The 14,924-nt window shown below is 39.6% G+C and overlaps 1 protein-coding gene across 2 annotated transcripts; it reads left to right on the forward strand.

Moving 5' to 3' along the window:
* Positions 1–147: 147 nt before the first annotated feature.
* On the forward strand, positions 148–14,414 carry eya3 (EYA transcriptional coactivator and phosphatase 3). 2 transcript variants are annotated; one of them, XM_026301155.1, is made up of 19 exons: positions 148–254; positions 2,719–2,823; positions 3,577–3,626; positions 3,843–3,937; positions 4,024–4,110; positions 4,222–4,270; positions 4,945–5,054; positions 5,308–5,445; positions 5,631–5,716; positions 6,178–6,349; positions 6,622–6,791; positions 7,326–7,409; positions 7,507–7,596; positions 9,452–9,510; positions 9,628–9,788; positions 10,070–10,184; positions 10,411–10,532; positions 10,663–10,763; positions 11,127–14,414. In XM_026301155.1, exons 2-19 carry the CDS (start codon positions 2,767–2,769, stop codon positions 11,205–11,207), a joined length of 1,827 nt encoding a protein of 608 aa, XP_026156940.1. In that variant the 5' UTR covers positions 148–254; positions 2,719–2,766; the 3' UTR covers positions 11,208–14,414. The 2 variants fall into 2 exon arrangements, with proteins under 2 accessions (XP_026156940.1, XP_026156941.1); XM_026301156.1 differs by lacking the exon at positions 5,308–5,445.
* The last annotated feature ends 510 nt before the right edge of the window (positions 14,415–14,924 follow it).

The raw sequence follows: 14,924 nt of genomic DNA on the forward strand, positions 1-14,924 counted from the left end.
AACAAAAGAGTTAGTGAGTTGAAATCAAACATTTAATAAAGTTTTTCTCTCACCTGCGGTATCATCGCCTCACCTGTCGTCTTCCGTCGCGCCACAAAAATGGACTCTTGTGACGCGATATTTTGGACATGCGCAGTGCAACCCGCAGTGAAACTTCCTGCCAAATAGTGCTCCTTAACAACAGACAAAGCTTGACAGTGTGGATTGAACTGAAGACGCTTAAATAAAAGCGTTTTCCATCAATTCCTTCAATGGTAAGACAGGTCTTGGTCATTTCGGTGTGTTACGGGTTTATGTTTTGCTATTACCTTTGCAGTTGCGATCATCGACAATGAGATGTTTTCACACGCTGCCATTTCAGCACCCAGTCCAATGGCTGCGGGTCCCGACTAATCTCTGAAACGGAAAAGTTTCATGTTCGGGTAAAACTAAGTGCCGCTAGCTATTTAATTATCATTATACATTGACTAGACAGCTAGCATGTATGTAACATCGGAAGCTGTAGTTGTTTTTATTAGAACTGTTAGTAAAGCGTGTAAAAACATCGTCTGTCTCCAAACGTAGGCGAGCTAACGTTAACTCTCCCTTTCGGACGCCTGCACGTTTACGTCTAAATGATGTTGTGAAATGCTTTATCAGTATGTTATAGTTGTTCAACTTAATCTCATCAGCTGTTGTAGGTTGCCTGTACCGGGTTCCGTGTAACTCTTGATTAGTAAAGCTAAACGAGCTGCTGAATTTTCAGGAAACAGTCTAATCTCAGACTTCACCTTCACAGCAAACTGTTTCAGGCTGGGTTATTTGCTGGATCCAGCTAACCTAACGGTTGTCGGCTAACATTTTCAGGTGGCTTTGGGCGGATTTGAGCCAAAGAAATAGCGTTAAATACAATTGGGACAAAAATATTGTCAAGACGAGTTTCAGATCAATTAGAGCGATTTAAAGTAATTAATAATCTCTAGTTAGGCACATTTTTGTCAGTCATAAAGTGAATTCAACTAAAAAAAAAATACAGGTAGACAGCTTCGTGTTTCTGAATCTGAGATGCTCTTATAATAAAAACCACAATGACAAACTTCCTGTTATATTTATGGGTAACTAATATACATCCATCATATGGAGAAACCACTGCTTTATTTTACAGGATATCTATACATTATATACTTCTACCTTCTGAAATCTGTGCTTTTCCTTTTTATTGTTATACTTCACTGATTAACTTTCTCTGATGATCAGATAACACCAAAGCTTTGATGTATGTTTTTTTTACTATTTCTATTCACTTTGCGCACCAAATATTGACATGATAAATCAACAGATCATAATATAGGTTAGCTGCAGTCTTATACTATTTACATAGAGTAGATACAGTGATCATGGTTTTAATTAATTACTAGTATGACTTATTGTACAGAAAGTCAGCCACATTTTAAACTGCAATATTTCTTTACAGGTAAATGACAAAATGAACAAGTATGAAAAGTAAAATCCATATTTATAAATTATTTAATTTAGTTCGGCCTCTGTAGAGCTGTTCTTATAAGGAAATAAAAAATCTAAACCTAAAAATCACTAGCTTTTTTTTTTAGATTTTTTTTTGTTGTTTTTTTTTCCCCAAGCAACATTTTGGAAACTTTGCTCTCTGGACTTCTTTGTAAGATAAATGTGAATCTATGTCAAGACTAATACACTATTAGGCGTTTAGTGTCCCCAAATTAGTGGCATCCTCCAGCCTTCACACTCCTCCATTTGGATGAAGCCACCATCTCTCGAACCAGACTCCCCCATAGGATCCTGTCTCAGGTCTATGTTGTTCCTCACGTGGCTCACTTCAACTCAAGTATTGACTCTGAGCTGATCACTGGACTGACAGTGGCTTTGATGAAGCTAAATCTTTAAAGTCAGCCAGAAAAACACAATTGTAGCTCATATCTGTAGATTTTGTACTTTACCTTTTGTGTCTTAAAGCTAATATGCAGGCTGTGGTCAAAGTATTTGATATTAATATGTAGGGTAATTTGTTGTGGGTAAATCATTCAGTGGCCTTATTTTCCTTCAAATGTAATAATGTAATAATTTTTTTAGATCACTTACATAAATCCTGTGTAAACTGGTATATGCTTCAATGGCCCTACCAATTCAAGCGACATGTTTTTAATTTACAATGTGCAACATTAACAACTGCCCGACACATTTGTGCAGTTTTGAATTTGCCATCTGACCTATTTTCTCTTTCTGCATTTGCATTATGTCAGTTGGATAAATGTGCCATTCTCCATCAGTAGGGAAAGGCCATTTGAGCGAACAGTGGACAAATCGAGGTTAGATCTTATCCCTCAGGGCATCTATTGATTCGACAGCTTGCACCTGAGCTCCTAATGCTTCTGGAGAATATGCTTTTGTTGAATGTAGGTTAGGTCACATGTAAGGTGGCACGCTTCCTTAATTCCACAGTAAACACAAGCTAATGGGAACATTGGGCGACGTCTGTGCCACACGTGCTTCACCTGTAGGTCTCGTGCTGAAGATTAGACCAGGGTGCCCCACTTCCTTCATCGCCGCTACCCTGCTGCTGATCACCACTGTGATAGTGGCATCAATGAGCGTTTATGGGACAAGGGGAGGGGAGAGTCACACATTAGAAAACTACATAAGGCATAACCCTTGGATACTTATTCTGTGCCTATGTGTTTTTGCTCCTGTGGTTGTGTAAAACAGGGTCCGGACAGGCTTTTCTGGTACAGAGTGTAGGCTGAGCGTGCAGATATGTCAGGTCGCTCTGCTGCAGAGATGGATGACTCTCAGGAGTTGCCTGAACTGCCGGTGAGTCTATACACAATTACAGCAACACATGATGGTGGGAGGTGCTCTGCATAAGTAACTCTTCGCAAACTGGTTTTGTAATGAAACTGCGCATTGTTCTTTGTTATGGTACATTTTTAAGAAAGAAATAATTGAAGACAGCTATATGAAACATACACTAGTTTTGTTTTTTTTTATTGTATGATAAATTATACCATCACATGTTCAGGTTTTGCTGCAGGTTTTAGTTGTGGTTAATTTTTAGGGTGAGGGATATGTTCAAATAGAGGAAACATGATGTATGTGAGGTTCATGGTGCTGAAGTTGATGGAAAATTAATTGACAATTTAGATTTTTCATTATTTTTTATGTGGGAATTGGCTATTTTTGTCTTTATCATTGTAAATTGATTGCTCTGATGCCTTTTTGAATTAGTTTGTCAAGATTAACAGTTTCACAACATTTTATTGGTTCAAATAATTTATGAACAGCTTGTAGACTAAAGATGTTGATTAATTAAATTAAAATAAAACATATTGTACAAACCATTTCTGCAGTATTTGAGTATTTTCTTTATTCAGACAGTTAAAACATTCTGTTTGCTACATTTCATACAGATTATGTTAAATGATTGGATCTGTGACAGAAATCAGGTCCTTTTAACCAAAGTTTTTATATTCAGCTGACTTTAATGGTTACAATATATAGAGTGGACATATGCTTAGAGAAAAGATGTTGACACCATCTTCTATAAACCTCTTTGTGTTTGTGCAGGCAAAGAAGGCCAAGCTTGAGATAGACGGAGGACTCGAGAAAGAGCCACGGTTTGTCTTTACTGGCTTTAGGTCTATTTCTGGTTTCTTAAATTGTTGCTTATAGTGCCCAATGGACAACCGCCAAGAGAAAATCTTAAGTTAAAAAATAATTTTCCCCAGTGCTTTGCTGTTAATTTGTTTTTTCTTTTATTTAATTTTTAGATAACTGCACACTGGCTGCAGTGCAATTATGAGTGACTCCTTTTTTTTTTTTTTTTTTCTTAGGAATCTGAGCAACGATGAAAGTCCAAATGTTGTTTTAGGTTCATCAGAGCAGGAAAACTCTTATTCTTCTCTGTCCACTGCCCAACTTGACCCTGGTAAATAGAAGATGTGAAAAAAGGCCGTCAACACTCTGAACAGAAATGTTTCTGGAAAAGATTGACAGTTTGAGTTTTGATCTTAGGTGATCAGGAACCAGCAGACACCGACAGAGGAGCTGCACCTCCAGCATGTGGAGACTCAATATGCAGTGACTCATATGCTCATTCTGGTATAAACAGAAACTCTATCTCAGATCTAAACAATGTGCACTAAAGTAGTTAAACTATGAACGCTGCTGTGAGTCAAACTGAAGCTTTATTGTCCTTCTTTGCTGCCACAGACACAACGTCCACATCTGAATACACCCATCAGGTTTATCAAGGAAGCAAGTGAGTAAATCACGTGGAACAAATGTCAATATCTTATTTATCATGCTCTTATATTATGCAGATTTAAAAATGTGGAACATAAGAAATAGTGTAAAACTCCAGTGTAAAACATTTTACTCATACGTTGAAGTAAAAAAAAAAAAACTGCAAACTGACATTATTAGTGTTTATTGGTTGCAACAGTACAAATCTAACCTACTTTCAAATCTAGCACCAGTCACTGGAGATGAATCACCAATTTCCACTTTAAAATTTAGACTAGAATCAGTGCTCTGTTCTCTCTGGAATAAAAACATAGCACTGTACACCTCTGGTGCTGGACTGTGTGAAAACTCAGTCTTTCTGGAGGTAACCAAGTTTAGAAATTTTTTATTTGGACATTTCATACCACTTTTTGCACCAGCAGATCAGTTTTAAATAAATGATGTAGTTATACAACAAACAGCCTCAAACAAAGCCACACAGTTGTTTCATGCAGTTTCTCATTGTCAGTTGCCGTCTAGTTGTCCTCAGTTAGGCAGTTTGGCTGCAGCCGTTGTGTTGGATTGGCTTTGCTATTTTTTTTTCCCTCGTTTGTTAGCACTGGCAGTAGATTGGTAGTTTTACTTGAAGCATCTGCAGCTCTGCCCTGATTGGAATGAAGTACCAGTTCTCATGCACTTTTTCCATTTCAGCCCAGCAGTGACATCGTTCACCAGCCCGGTGGCCTTTCCTCCTCTGGCCCAGTCCACTGTCTACTCAGCCTTCCCCCAGACAGGCCAGACCTACGGCCTTCCGCCCTTTGGTTAGTCCTACTGTAACAGCCTGTTTTAACACTCTGCTCACTATAAACCCAGCATCACACTTTTGGTACTTGGCTTCAGAGGGCTTATTGTGCTTTGGTGCTGTGGAATCAATTCCCTTTTGATTTCTGCTCAAACACACAATATTCACATCCTCACTGAAGGACCTGGTTTCTCAACTCTGCCCTGTCTTCAATAACCCACTCCTCCTGCTGCCTCTTTCATTTTCTGCTTCCACTACTCTTCCATCTTCAGGTGCCATGTGGCCAGGCATAAAAACAGAGACAGGGCTGCCTGAGGCACCCTCTGGTGGTCAGCCTGGATTTCTCAGCTTCAGCACCGCATATACCTCAACCCAGCCAGGCCAGCTGCACTACTCATACCCCAGCCAAGGCAAGCTGCAACCCCTGCCTGTCTCACAAGATGATGCTCTGTCACTCTGTGCAAACGTGTGAAGTAGTCCAAAAGAAATTTGAACTTGCTGCTCTGTTTTCCTGCCAGGCACTTGTTGCTGTGTAGAAATTCCCGTTTTTTTTTTTTTCTTCTGGCACAGTTTTATGAGTTCCTTCTCTCTCCAGGCTCGAGCTTCACAACATCCAGTGTGTACTCAAACATACCTTCAGCTACGGCAGTAACTACAGCCTCTACCACAGTGGCTCCGCAGGTGAGTAGAGCGTACAGTAGTGTTCCTGTGAGAAATGAAGAACGGATCTCTTGCTCTGTGTTATTTGTCATGTGTTCTCCTGTTGATCAGTTCTAAGGCAAGTTAAAAGTTATCTGTTTTTCTTGTGTAATTATCAAAATAAGTTAACCTCCTAAAAGATATATGATTTTCTACATGCAGGCGAACACTTATTCTACAAATATGTAATCATAGTACTCTGAAAGGAAAAATGTACATGTCTATTCAGATGCATATATATAAAGACTATGATAAGCAAGTATAGAGAAGAGTATTATTTGCGGTTTCATTTCTTGGGGTGTGCTAATCCTGCTCACACAGACCCTGCATTTAATGGTGAATGTTGTAAGAAATACTTGGTATATTCACACTTGTTTGCTATTCACTGCACAGTCCTGTGTTCTACTGCCCTGAGTTTTGCTTTTTTCCCCAATTTTCTCCAGGAATTTAGCAGCTACAACTCTCTGGGACAGAGCCAGTTTGCTCAGTACTATACTTTGCCTCCCAGCTATGTCCCAGCGGGGCTGCCAAGCTCTGATGAACATGGTGTGGGAGTGGCTGGATATTCTTCTGTGAAGTCAGAGGAGGCTGCTTCAGCTGGACTTCCTCCTGGAGGTGATTTCAAGCCTTAGATTTCACTTATTTCTATTCAAGATTAGATTATTGTCTCTCATATTATATCTGTTTCCAAAACACCAATACAACATGAAATACCCTTTGTAGATTTCATCCAATCTCATTAAGTTCCCATCTGTTTACTTTAATGATTTGACATCATTGTGTTCATCAGCATTCATTGCATGTGATCTGAGTAATCCTTATAGAAGTGTAGGAGACTACATCAGCCATTTAATAAGGTGTAACATCATTTGTACTCCTGTACTAAGATGTGTCCCCAGCAGAAAACCTGCCAGCAGGCGCAGCTCTTCCAACCAGTGTAGCTCTCCCTGTTGCAGCCAGAGAGCAGGATGAGGTTGGACGCAGGAACTCTGTTGGCAAAGCCAAAGGGAAGGGCAAGAAAACTGACAACTCCCCACCTACTGACAGTGACCTGGAGGTAAAGATGCACACTGACTTGTGGGGGGTTCATTTAACTGAAGTGATAAATCTGATTCATTTATTAATGTCTGAGCTTCTTACCAGAGAAGTGCAAAGTCTTTATTGCAGACTAGCAAAGCAACAGCACATTAACCGTGCTGTTAATCACAGGGTTGTCAGAAGATGGGTAATAAAGGTATGCTTACTGTTAGCTGTGTGTAATACTGTGCATGGATTTAGAGAGGAGTGTGTGATACTGAGCAGGTCTAGGCAAGATGACATGAGTCAAAATGATGTATTGAAATTATGTCGAACACTTGTGCCTGCACAATATGCACTTTTGCATGTGTCTAGTTTCTTGTTGTGTTCTGTACAGTGTGTTCAGTGCTGTACCTGATTATTCTACCAGTCAGGTCACAGGTTTTGTAATAACCTGTCAGGCTGGTGAGGAATCAGTTTCAATGCTGAGCTTTGCAGGTGTACAACTGGCTTTCCAGAAATATATATTCAATGATATAAATTGCTATGAGTAACATTAGTCTTCTGTTTTCAGCGCATTTTTCTGTGGGATCTCGATGAGACCATCATTATATTCCACTCACTGCTCACTGGCTCCTATGCACAGAAGTTTGGCAAGGTTTGTTTCTTTCCATAAGCTATAACCTAAGTTTGAGCATACAACGTAAAATACGTGACCTTATTTTTTTATTGTGGATCTCATCATGTTTGTATAGGACCCAGCCACGGTGCTGAACTTGGGCTTGCAGATGGAGGAGCTGATTTTTGAGCTGGCAGACACTCACCTTTTCTTCAATGACCTGGAGGTAAAGTGAGATACAGTATTCGTGGCAGAAAATATTTGCTTTTTCTATCAGCTTCCAGCAAACCATGATTAATGCAAAACAATCCCATTTTCTATTTGTTGACAGCCATCATGAATTCCATTAAGCTCAGTGAGTTCTTGAAAAATTGATTTATAAAGAGGTTAATCTGAAAAGCCAGAGAAACAATGGACAGTAATTTAAAACAGGTATTTGCATTCACAAAGAGTTTGTCCATTTAATAAAAAACAACTAGAAGTTCTGCTTCCAGTAATACTTATGAACTCTCAGTTCATTATTTACTGTCTTAGTGAAAAGTGTTTCCTCTTTGCTCATTGAATTTTTCTTCTCGTGTGTGAATTTCCTCTATAAATATGAGAAGTAGGCTGACAAGTTTCATCTGGTTTCTCTGTGTTATGGCCCCTCCCAGTTTAACTGGCCGAGTACACATTCAAATATTCTCTACTGTGAAAACTTGAATTCTGATGTCACTACTACATGAACATTTTTTACTTTCCTATCTTTGAATGTTACATTAACCCTCTGGGGTCTGAGGGGGTTTTTGGGGCCTGGACAAATTTTGACATGTCCTGACATTTGTGCTTTTTTCAGTGTCTTTTAAACATATTAATGTCTAAAGTCTAATAACACTGTAATCAGCACAAAATTGGCTACAATAATATGTGAGCAGCAAGTTTATACATGATATTGTTTTTGAGAAAAAAGTGTTTATGCATGGTTAGTGAAAAACTACAATTTTTTACTCACTGAAATAAGACCATAAAACACAAACAGGACATTGGTTCACAAGACTTTGGAGACCTGCATGTTGTAGGCTAAAGTGTTTACTTCAGAGTGCTGTGAATGTCATCTTGTTCACACATTCACAGTAAACAATACACTGATTTAAATTTTCTAAGACACTTTTTGTCCAGAAAGGCCATATGCAAGAGGGTGTGTCTGAGGATGAATAGTCATGTGATTTACCTGAGAACACAAAAGACGCACTGAACGTCCAGACAAAGGCGCATAATGAGCCTTTCAGTCAATGTAGATGGGACAGATTAGTGCAGCACAATACAACACAATGAGGAGCCAAACGATCCTCATTTGAGTTAAAATCAGTGTTTTTACTCTGAGGACAAGCTAAACTATTTGTCTCTGTGTGGAATGTAAGGAGCGCCGCTTCACGTGCGTAACGCGCCATCATCCAAACGCGCAGAAAAAGTGAGTAAATTCTATGATGAAGTTTGATATTTTGTGTCATTTCTCGGGGGTGTGCACATATTTACCTGGTTCACCTGAGATTATTTACATGTGGACAGTGTACAAGGCGGGACCGCATTACCTGTAATGAGGTGAGACAGGAAAAAACAGACTTCTCCTTACGGATTAAATAAAAAGTGATGATTTGTTTTTGACTTGAATTGTTTCACTCAAAAGAAAACATTTCAAGCTTTCTAGCCATATAATTCTTATTTTTATGAGGCAAGTATTCGCTGAGATTCTGGTTGTTTTATTTACGCGTCTGTGAAGAGAAATGGCAGAGACAGAAAAGTCCGAGAGCGCACCCTGTCGGCTTTCTTTATTTAAAAAAGGCACAACGTTTTGTTGTTATTATGATGGTATACCACTAAAACTAGACCCTTTACAGATTTGAATGATATACTTCTTTTATCTGTACGATCAGAATTGACGGAGTAATTTAAGTTTGTTTCGGCCTTATCAGAAAAAGATGCGTCAAAACGCGCCGGCGCGTGCGTCGACCCCAGAGGGTTAATGTTCTATGAGTATGTTTGTCATTTCTGCCTGCACATTCAGTTTCTAACAAAGAACTCTTTTCCCTGTTGTCCCTAAGGAATGTGATCAAGTCCACGTTGAGGATGTAGCATCTGACGACAATGGCCAGGACCTGAGGTGTGTTACACGCTGCCCCTGTAACAGACTGTACAGTGCTGACCAAGTCACACACACATTGGCTTCATGTATGTTTCTCTCTATTTATTTAATTTTTTTTTTTTTTTTTTTTTTTAGTAACTACAACTTCTTGGCGGATGGCTTTAATGGCCCCAGCGGTGGAGGGGCATCAGGAGCCTCCACAGGAGTCCAGGGAGGAGTGGAATGGATGCGCAAACTGGCCTTTCGCTACCGCCGTCTAAAAGAGATTTACAATAGCTATAAAGGAAATGTTGGAGGTGACTCACACTATGGTCTGCCCCTGACATAAATCACATTCTCTTATTAGGCTACTCCTAAACATGTTGATCAAGAATACAAAATTCTTGTCGCATTCATTAAAAGGTCTGTTTTTTTAGTGCCAACATGTTTGATATCAGTAAAACTAGTTCCACAGTCCAAAAAGCGAAAGGAAGCAAACTCAATGGTAGATCTGAATTCACCTGTTTCCTGATGGTGCTGTCTAAACCTTGTACAGAGGCTGTGTACTTGCTGTTCAAATTCATGTTGATGTCTTCAGGCCTGTTGAGTCCCATAAAGCGGGAGCTGCTTCTCCGGCTTCAGTCTGAGATAGAGAATGTTACGGACACCTGGCTCAGCACAGCACTCAAGTCTCTGCTGCTCATCCAGTCCAGGTTAGAGCAGAGCACAGCTGCTGCTGTTGGTTATTTCACTTTAGTCATTTGGGTAAACACAACTGGAGAATTAAGAAGACTTTCTTTCATGTCGAAGTAAATCACAGTTTACCATAGCACTACTTTTATCTTGAAACTGGCCCAATCATTGTGTCAACAAGTCTGTGGTGTGTTTTCATCTTTATGTCAATATTTATGCATTTGTGTATGTGATTTCCGGTAACAGGGGGAAGTGTATGAATGTGTTGGTCACCACCACTCAGCTGGTTCCTGCTCTGGCCAAAGTGCTGCTCTACGGCCTGGGAGACGTCTTCCCCATTGAGAACATCTACAGCGCCACAAAAATAGGTACACATGGAAACACCAAGAACAGGAGTGAATGATGTCAAAATGCTGTGTGTCCGTGTCCGTGTGGCAGGAGGTTAGGCTGTGACACTACGTAACTTTTATGTTGTGTCTGTGGTTTCGTTTCATGCAGGAAAAGAGAGTTGTTTTGAGAGGATCGTCTCTCGCTTTGGGAAGAAAGTTACTTATGTGGTTATAGGAGATGGGCGGGATGAGGAGTTTGCAGCAAAACAGGTAAGTTTTAGTCTTCATGTCTTTTTGAACCAGGTAAAGACTATCTGCCCCCCCATTGTTAGTCTGCAGTAAAAATGGAATGTCCTCAGAATTATATTAAATACTGCACTGCAGGAAAATATAAGTGTTGACATAAGAGGAGCTTACAATTCAATTTTTTATATTTAATCATGAAGTAAATTCTACTCAAGAAAATATACCGAAACAACAACAGCCTGAAAGTTGTGTGTGTATTGGTGATGAGACAGGGTGAAGTTGGTTTAGTCCAGCCTGCCACACTGCAGCACTGTAAACCACCATTTTGCATGTGAGAACAGGTTTGTGTTTTTAAACAAATATTTGGTTGTGTGTCTCCCTGCGTAGCACAATATGCCTTTCTGGCGGATCTCCACTCACGGTGACCTTGTGTCCCTGCACCAAGCGCTGGAGCTGGAGTTCTTGTAAAGGAGGCAGCGCTGAATGTCACACACAAAAGGCAAAGTGTAGTCGTCGCTTTGTTGACCCGTGGAGTGACATTGTGTGAGAAAATCCTCCACATCCACAGATATACACACATATTAGAAACCTGCTCTTGCCGATGACTAAGGACTCACCGTGTGATGTGTGATGGGAATGCACTGAGGTGGACTTTGGGTCGGAGCTGACTGTGAGAAACGGACTGAATTAAGGTTCCTCACACCCAGCACTCCGTCCTCTACGGCAGCTAACCTCAACATGGATGAAACTGGCACTGATTTGGATACAGAAGGGAAGACATCCATTTTTCCTCCTCCTTTGTCTTTGGCCTTTCTCTTATTCGTTATTTCTATAACAAGTATGAAAGTCTCCTGAGGCGAACGCTATCTATCATTTTGATTTCCCTTTCTGAATATAAACAACCAAAGGGCCATCGCACTTCATTGGCTTCTCTTTTGGTGGTGGTTGGACTCTGTATAATTGAAACTCTGCTCTCGTTCGGACACTCAATAGTGCTCTCATTTGCAAACCTTCAACTTTAGCTTTTGATTATCTCTCATATAGCCAGTCATTTATTTAACACAAGGTATTAGAAGGGGTATGACCTTAAAGTATCCATGACCTCCCCGCCTGACCTGACCAAACCACACCATCAGTCAGCTGCCCTGACCTCTCCACTGTGTTGCAACAGATGACGTCTGGTCGTGAGTGTGTGAGTGTGTGTGTTTGGGTGTGAGCCATCTGTGGTCAGGAAGCTTGTGCTGAGAATCAGAGGCTCCTGTAAAACACACGCTACCAGATAAACCTGAATCGGCCTTTCTGTAAGACACTGATATGGAAGCTTAGTGTGGGAAATATGCACTAAGTGTAGGTATAAACTGAACACTGATCAGTTTTACCAATGACTGCAGAGAGATTGCCAGAAGAATTTTCTCGGTGTTTTGGTGTGTAAACAGGAAGTACTGTACCTTTGTTCAGGTTCAGGCACTAATTAGTTATCAGTATTTGGTGTGGCTGCCCTTAAAAAATATTCAGGACCATATTTCCTATTGCAGGACTCCTGGTTCCTCTTGTCACTAACAAAAGGTCTTTGACTCTGGTTTGGTGTTTTGCCTCGTTTTGCTGCAAAATAAATTTGGTAGCAATCTGATGTCTCTGCATGATAGATAACAATCAACTCTGCTGAAAACCTTTGCACAGCATAGTGCATCTCCTGTCTCAGCAGTAGCCTTAGTGAAGCAGTCCATAGGTTATTGAGCTTTACCAAATCTGTTTTACATACTAATTCTGTACAGCATGTACTGTATACTAATGGTCATAGTATATGAAGAATAAACACACCTAACCACTTTATACTGACAGAAACATACGTACCTGTGTAGAATCAGTTTGTAGTATGGATTTGGCACACAGTGCTCTTATTTCCAATCTGGTGAATATATATATATGGCCTGGAAAAACGCTCCCATTTCTCCAGGTACACAAACCGTCTCATAAAAACTCATTGACGTCCTAAAATACAACTGACGTTTTGAAGATGTGTGATCTTCACAGGACAATAACGATAATACTATTTGTATTTTGGCACAGCCTGTCTTTCAGGCTCCTCAGAGTACAGTCCTAAGTGACCTTGAAAACCGTGGAAGGAGTCAAACACACATCAAAAGAAGCTTTGAAAAGTGTTAAATGTGGCTAAGTTGGTATTGTAACGGTGCCAGTTAGGATAATGTGGCCCTACAAACATATTGCATGGTCCATGTTTTCTGGATGTTCAGTGTTTGTAAGGAGAATGTGAGCACCAAAGGACTGGTCTCAGTTTGAAGTGACTTAAAATTGTTGTTGGAAAATCAGAGCAGAGTTTGAACTAGAGATGTTCTCATAACTTTTGGCTCTTTAGTCCATGATGTCCTTAACGCATAATATTTGCATAGTTGTGAACGGAAACGCACATTAATTTGCTGTTTCGTTTGCAGATTTTCTTGAAATTGAGTTCAAATTTGCACTACATTTGGGTGGAACCTGGACTCCTGGATGTGTTGTGGTCGGAGCTTTGGACAGGAGCGAGACACCCTCTCTGCCTCCAGCATGAAACAAACTGAAGTTTAGGTGTAGGTTTCACCTGAAAAGGGCACAAAACTACAGATATTACTACTACTACAGAGGACATGGCTGCATCATTGCTCATAAGTAGGTACGGGGTCAGGGGTTCTTACCCAGAGGTCAGTAGTTTATTAATCCATCCATCTTCTCAGCCTGTGGCTAAGCTAATTTTTTCCAAGGAGGATCAGAGACAGTTTTCTGTTCTTTTAGTGGTTTGCTGAACAGTTGCGTCTCATCACAACAGTCACTAACACAGTTGAGGTGTGGGGGACTTGAATTGTGGAAAAGAAGCTATTTGTGTAAAGTAACAGGTTAGCCAGCTGTTGATGTGGCTTCACAACCAGAAATGCTTTGTTGATGCAGTTTAATACTTTCGTTCCCAAAGCTGATTCCTCACTTTGATAAATGTTTGTTTGTTGGCTGCAGCTAAACATTTTCTTTAATGATTATGCTGTTTTTTTTTTTTGTTTGTTTTGTTTTTTTTCCAAATATTTAGTTTTGTCTAGATGCGCACTGAGTGGTCAATGATAGGGTGTTAGAAAACTAAATGGCAACTATTTGATAATTGGACTTACTGTTTTTATTATTATTAATTTAATTGGAGTTTTATATGGAGGCACACTGAATGTCTGGGTTTTGCAGTTGTGGGTGAAAACAAGCGTCTTTTTGTCATCTTGGAAATTTAGATTTCTGTCATTCCACATAAAATGTCAAAAGGAAGTAAAGTCAATCACGCAGTTAATCAAAATAGCTGCCAATTAATCAGCTAATCAATCTAGTTGAAACGTTCTTAAGTTATACTGGAGGGAGGGAAAAAACAATGGATGGTCATAACTGTGCAATACATTTCTACTTTTCATTACCGGTAGTGCAGTGGATTTTTCATTTGCTTGTGGTGAGTGAGAGAAGCAGGAAGTCTGTTGGAGATTTTGACTGAACAATACTGAGCCTGAAGACGATTTCTCATTTACACACATGCAGCTTGACCGTTAAGAATGTGTATGTCTTTGTAATTTGTGTCTCGCGTGATAGTGCATATTTATATTGTGCCTTCAACCATAATCTGTATCTGTAATCTCAAAGGGAAATATGTAAGATTTTTTTTTTTTTTTCTTGTTTGGTGCATTTATCACTGCATTGTTATATTATCCAAAGTGTTAACTTCCTTTTTTAACTTTTTTTTTTTGTTTGTTTTTTGTTAGTGCTGTTAAAACTTGTCTTTTGTTACTAAGTTAGTTTGTGAGCATCCTGTGTGCACTGTACAGACGTCTCCGAGAAAACTGAATCCATTTTGAGGGGTGTTGATTGCTCAGTGTTCAGAGAAAACCATTTTAGGAACGGCTTAAGATAAAATAAGTTACTTTGGGTAGTTACTTTGCTGCAAGTATAGTTTCCAAAATGCTTTCCAAGAATAGAAATCTGCTTGGAGTTTTTTTTTTTTTTTTTTTTTTTTAAATAATTTTACTTGTGAAAATATTTTATTTTTTTTAACAATCAGGTTTGCTTTATATTCTGATTTTGCCTCCTTTTGAAAAGGAGGTTGCCTTTATTTTGTTGCTGTGAAACGCTTTGCATCGCTTAGACAATCACAATCTGAAATACATG

This window comes from Mastacembelus armatus, chromosome 11 (assembly GCF_900324485.2).
Source record: "Mastacembelus armatus chromosome 11, fMasArm1.2, whole genome shotgun sequence".
Lineage (NCBI taxonomy): Eukaryota > Metazoa > Chordata > Actinopteri > Synbranchiformes > Mastacembelidae > Mastacembelus > Mastacembelus armatus.

Coding starts and splice junctions, on each gene's coding strand:
- eya3 (XM_026301155.1), top strand. CDS start 2,767: ATGTCAGGTCGCTCTGCTGCAGAGATGGATGACTCTCAGGAGTTGCCT. Junction 4,271..4,944: donor CAGGTTTATCAAGGAAGCAA/GTGAGTAAATCA, acceptor TTTCCATTTCAG/CCCAGCAGTGACATCGTTCA. Junction 10,533..10,662: donor CTACAGCGCCACAAAAATAG/GTACACATGGAA, acceptor CGTTTCATGCAG/GAAAAGAGAGTTGTTTTGAG.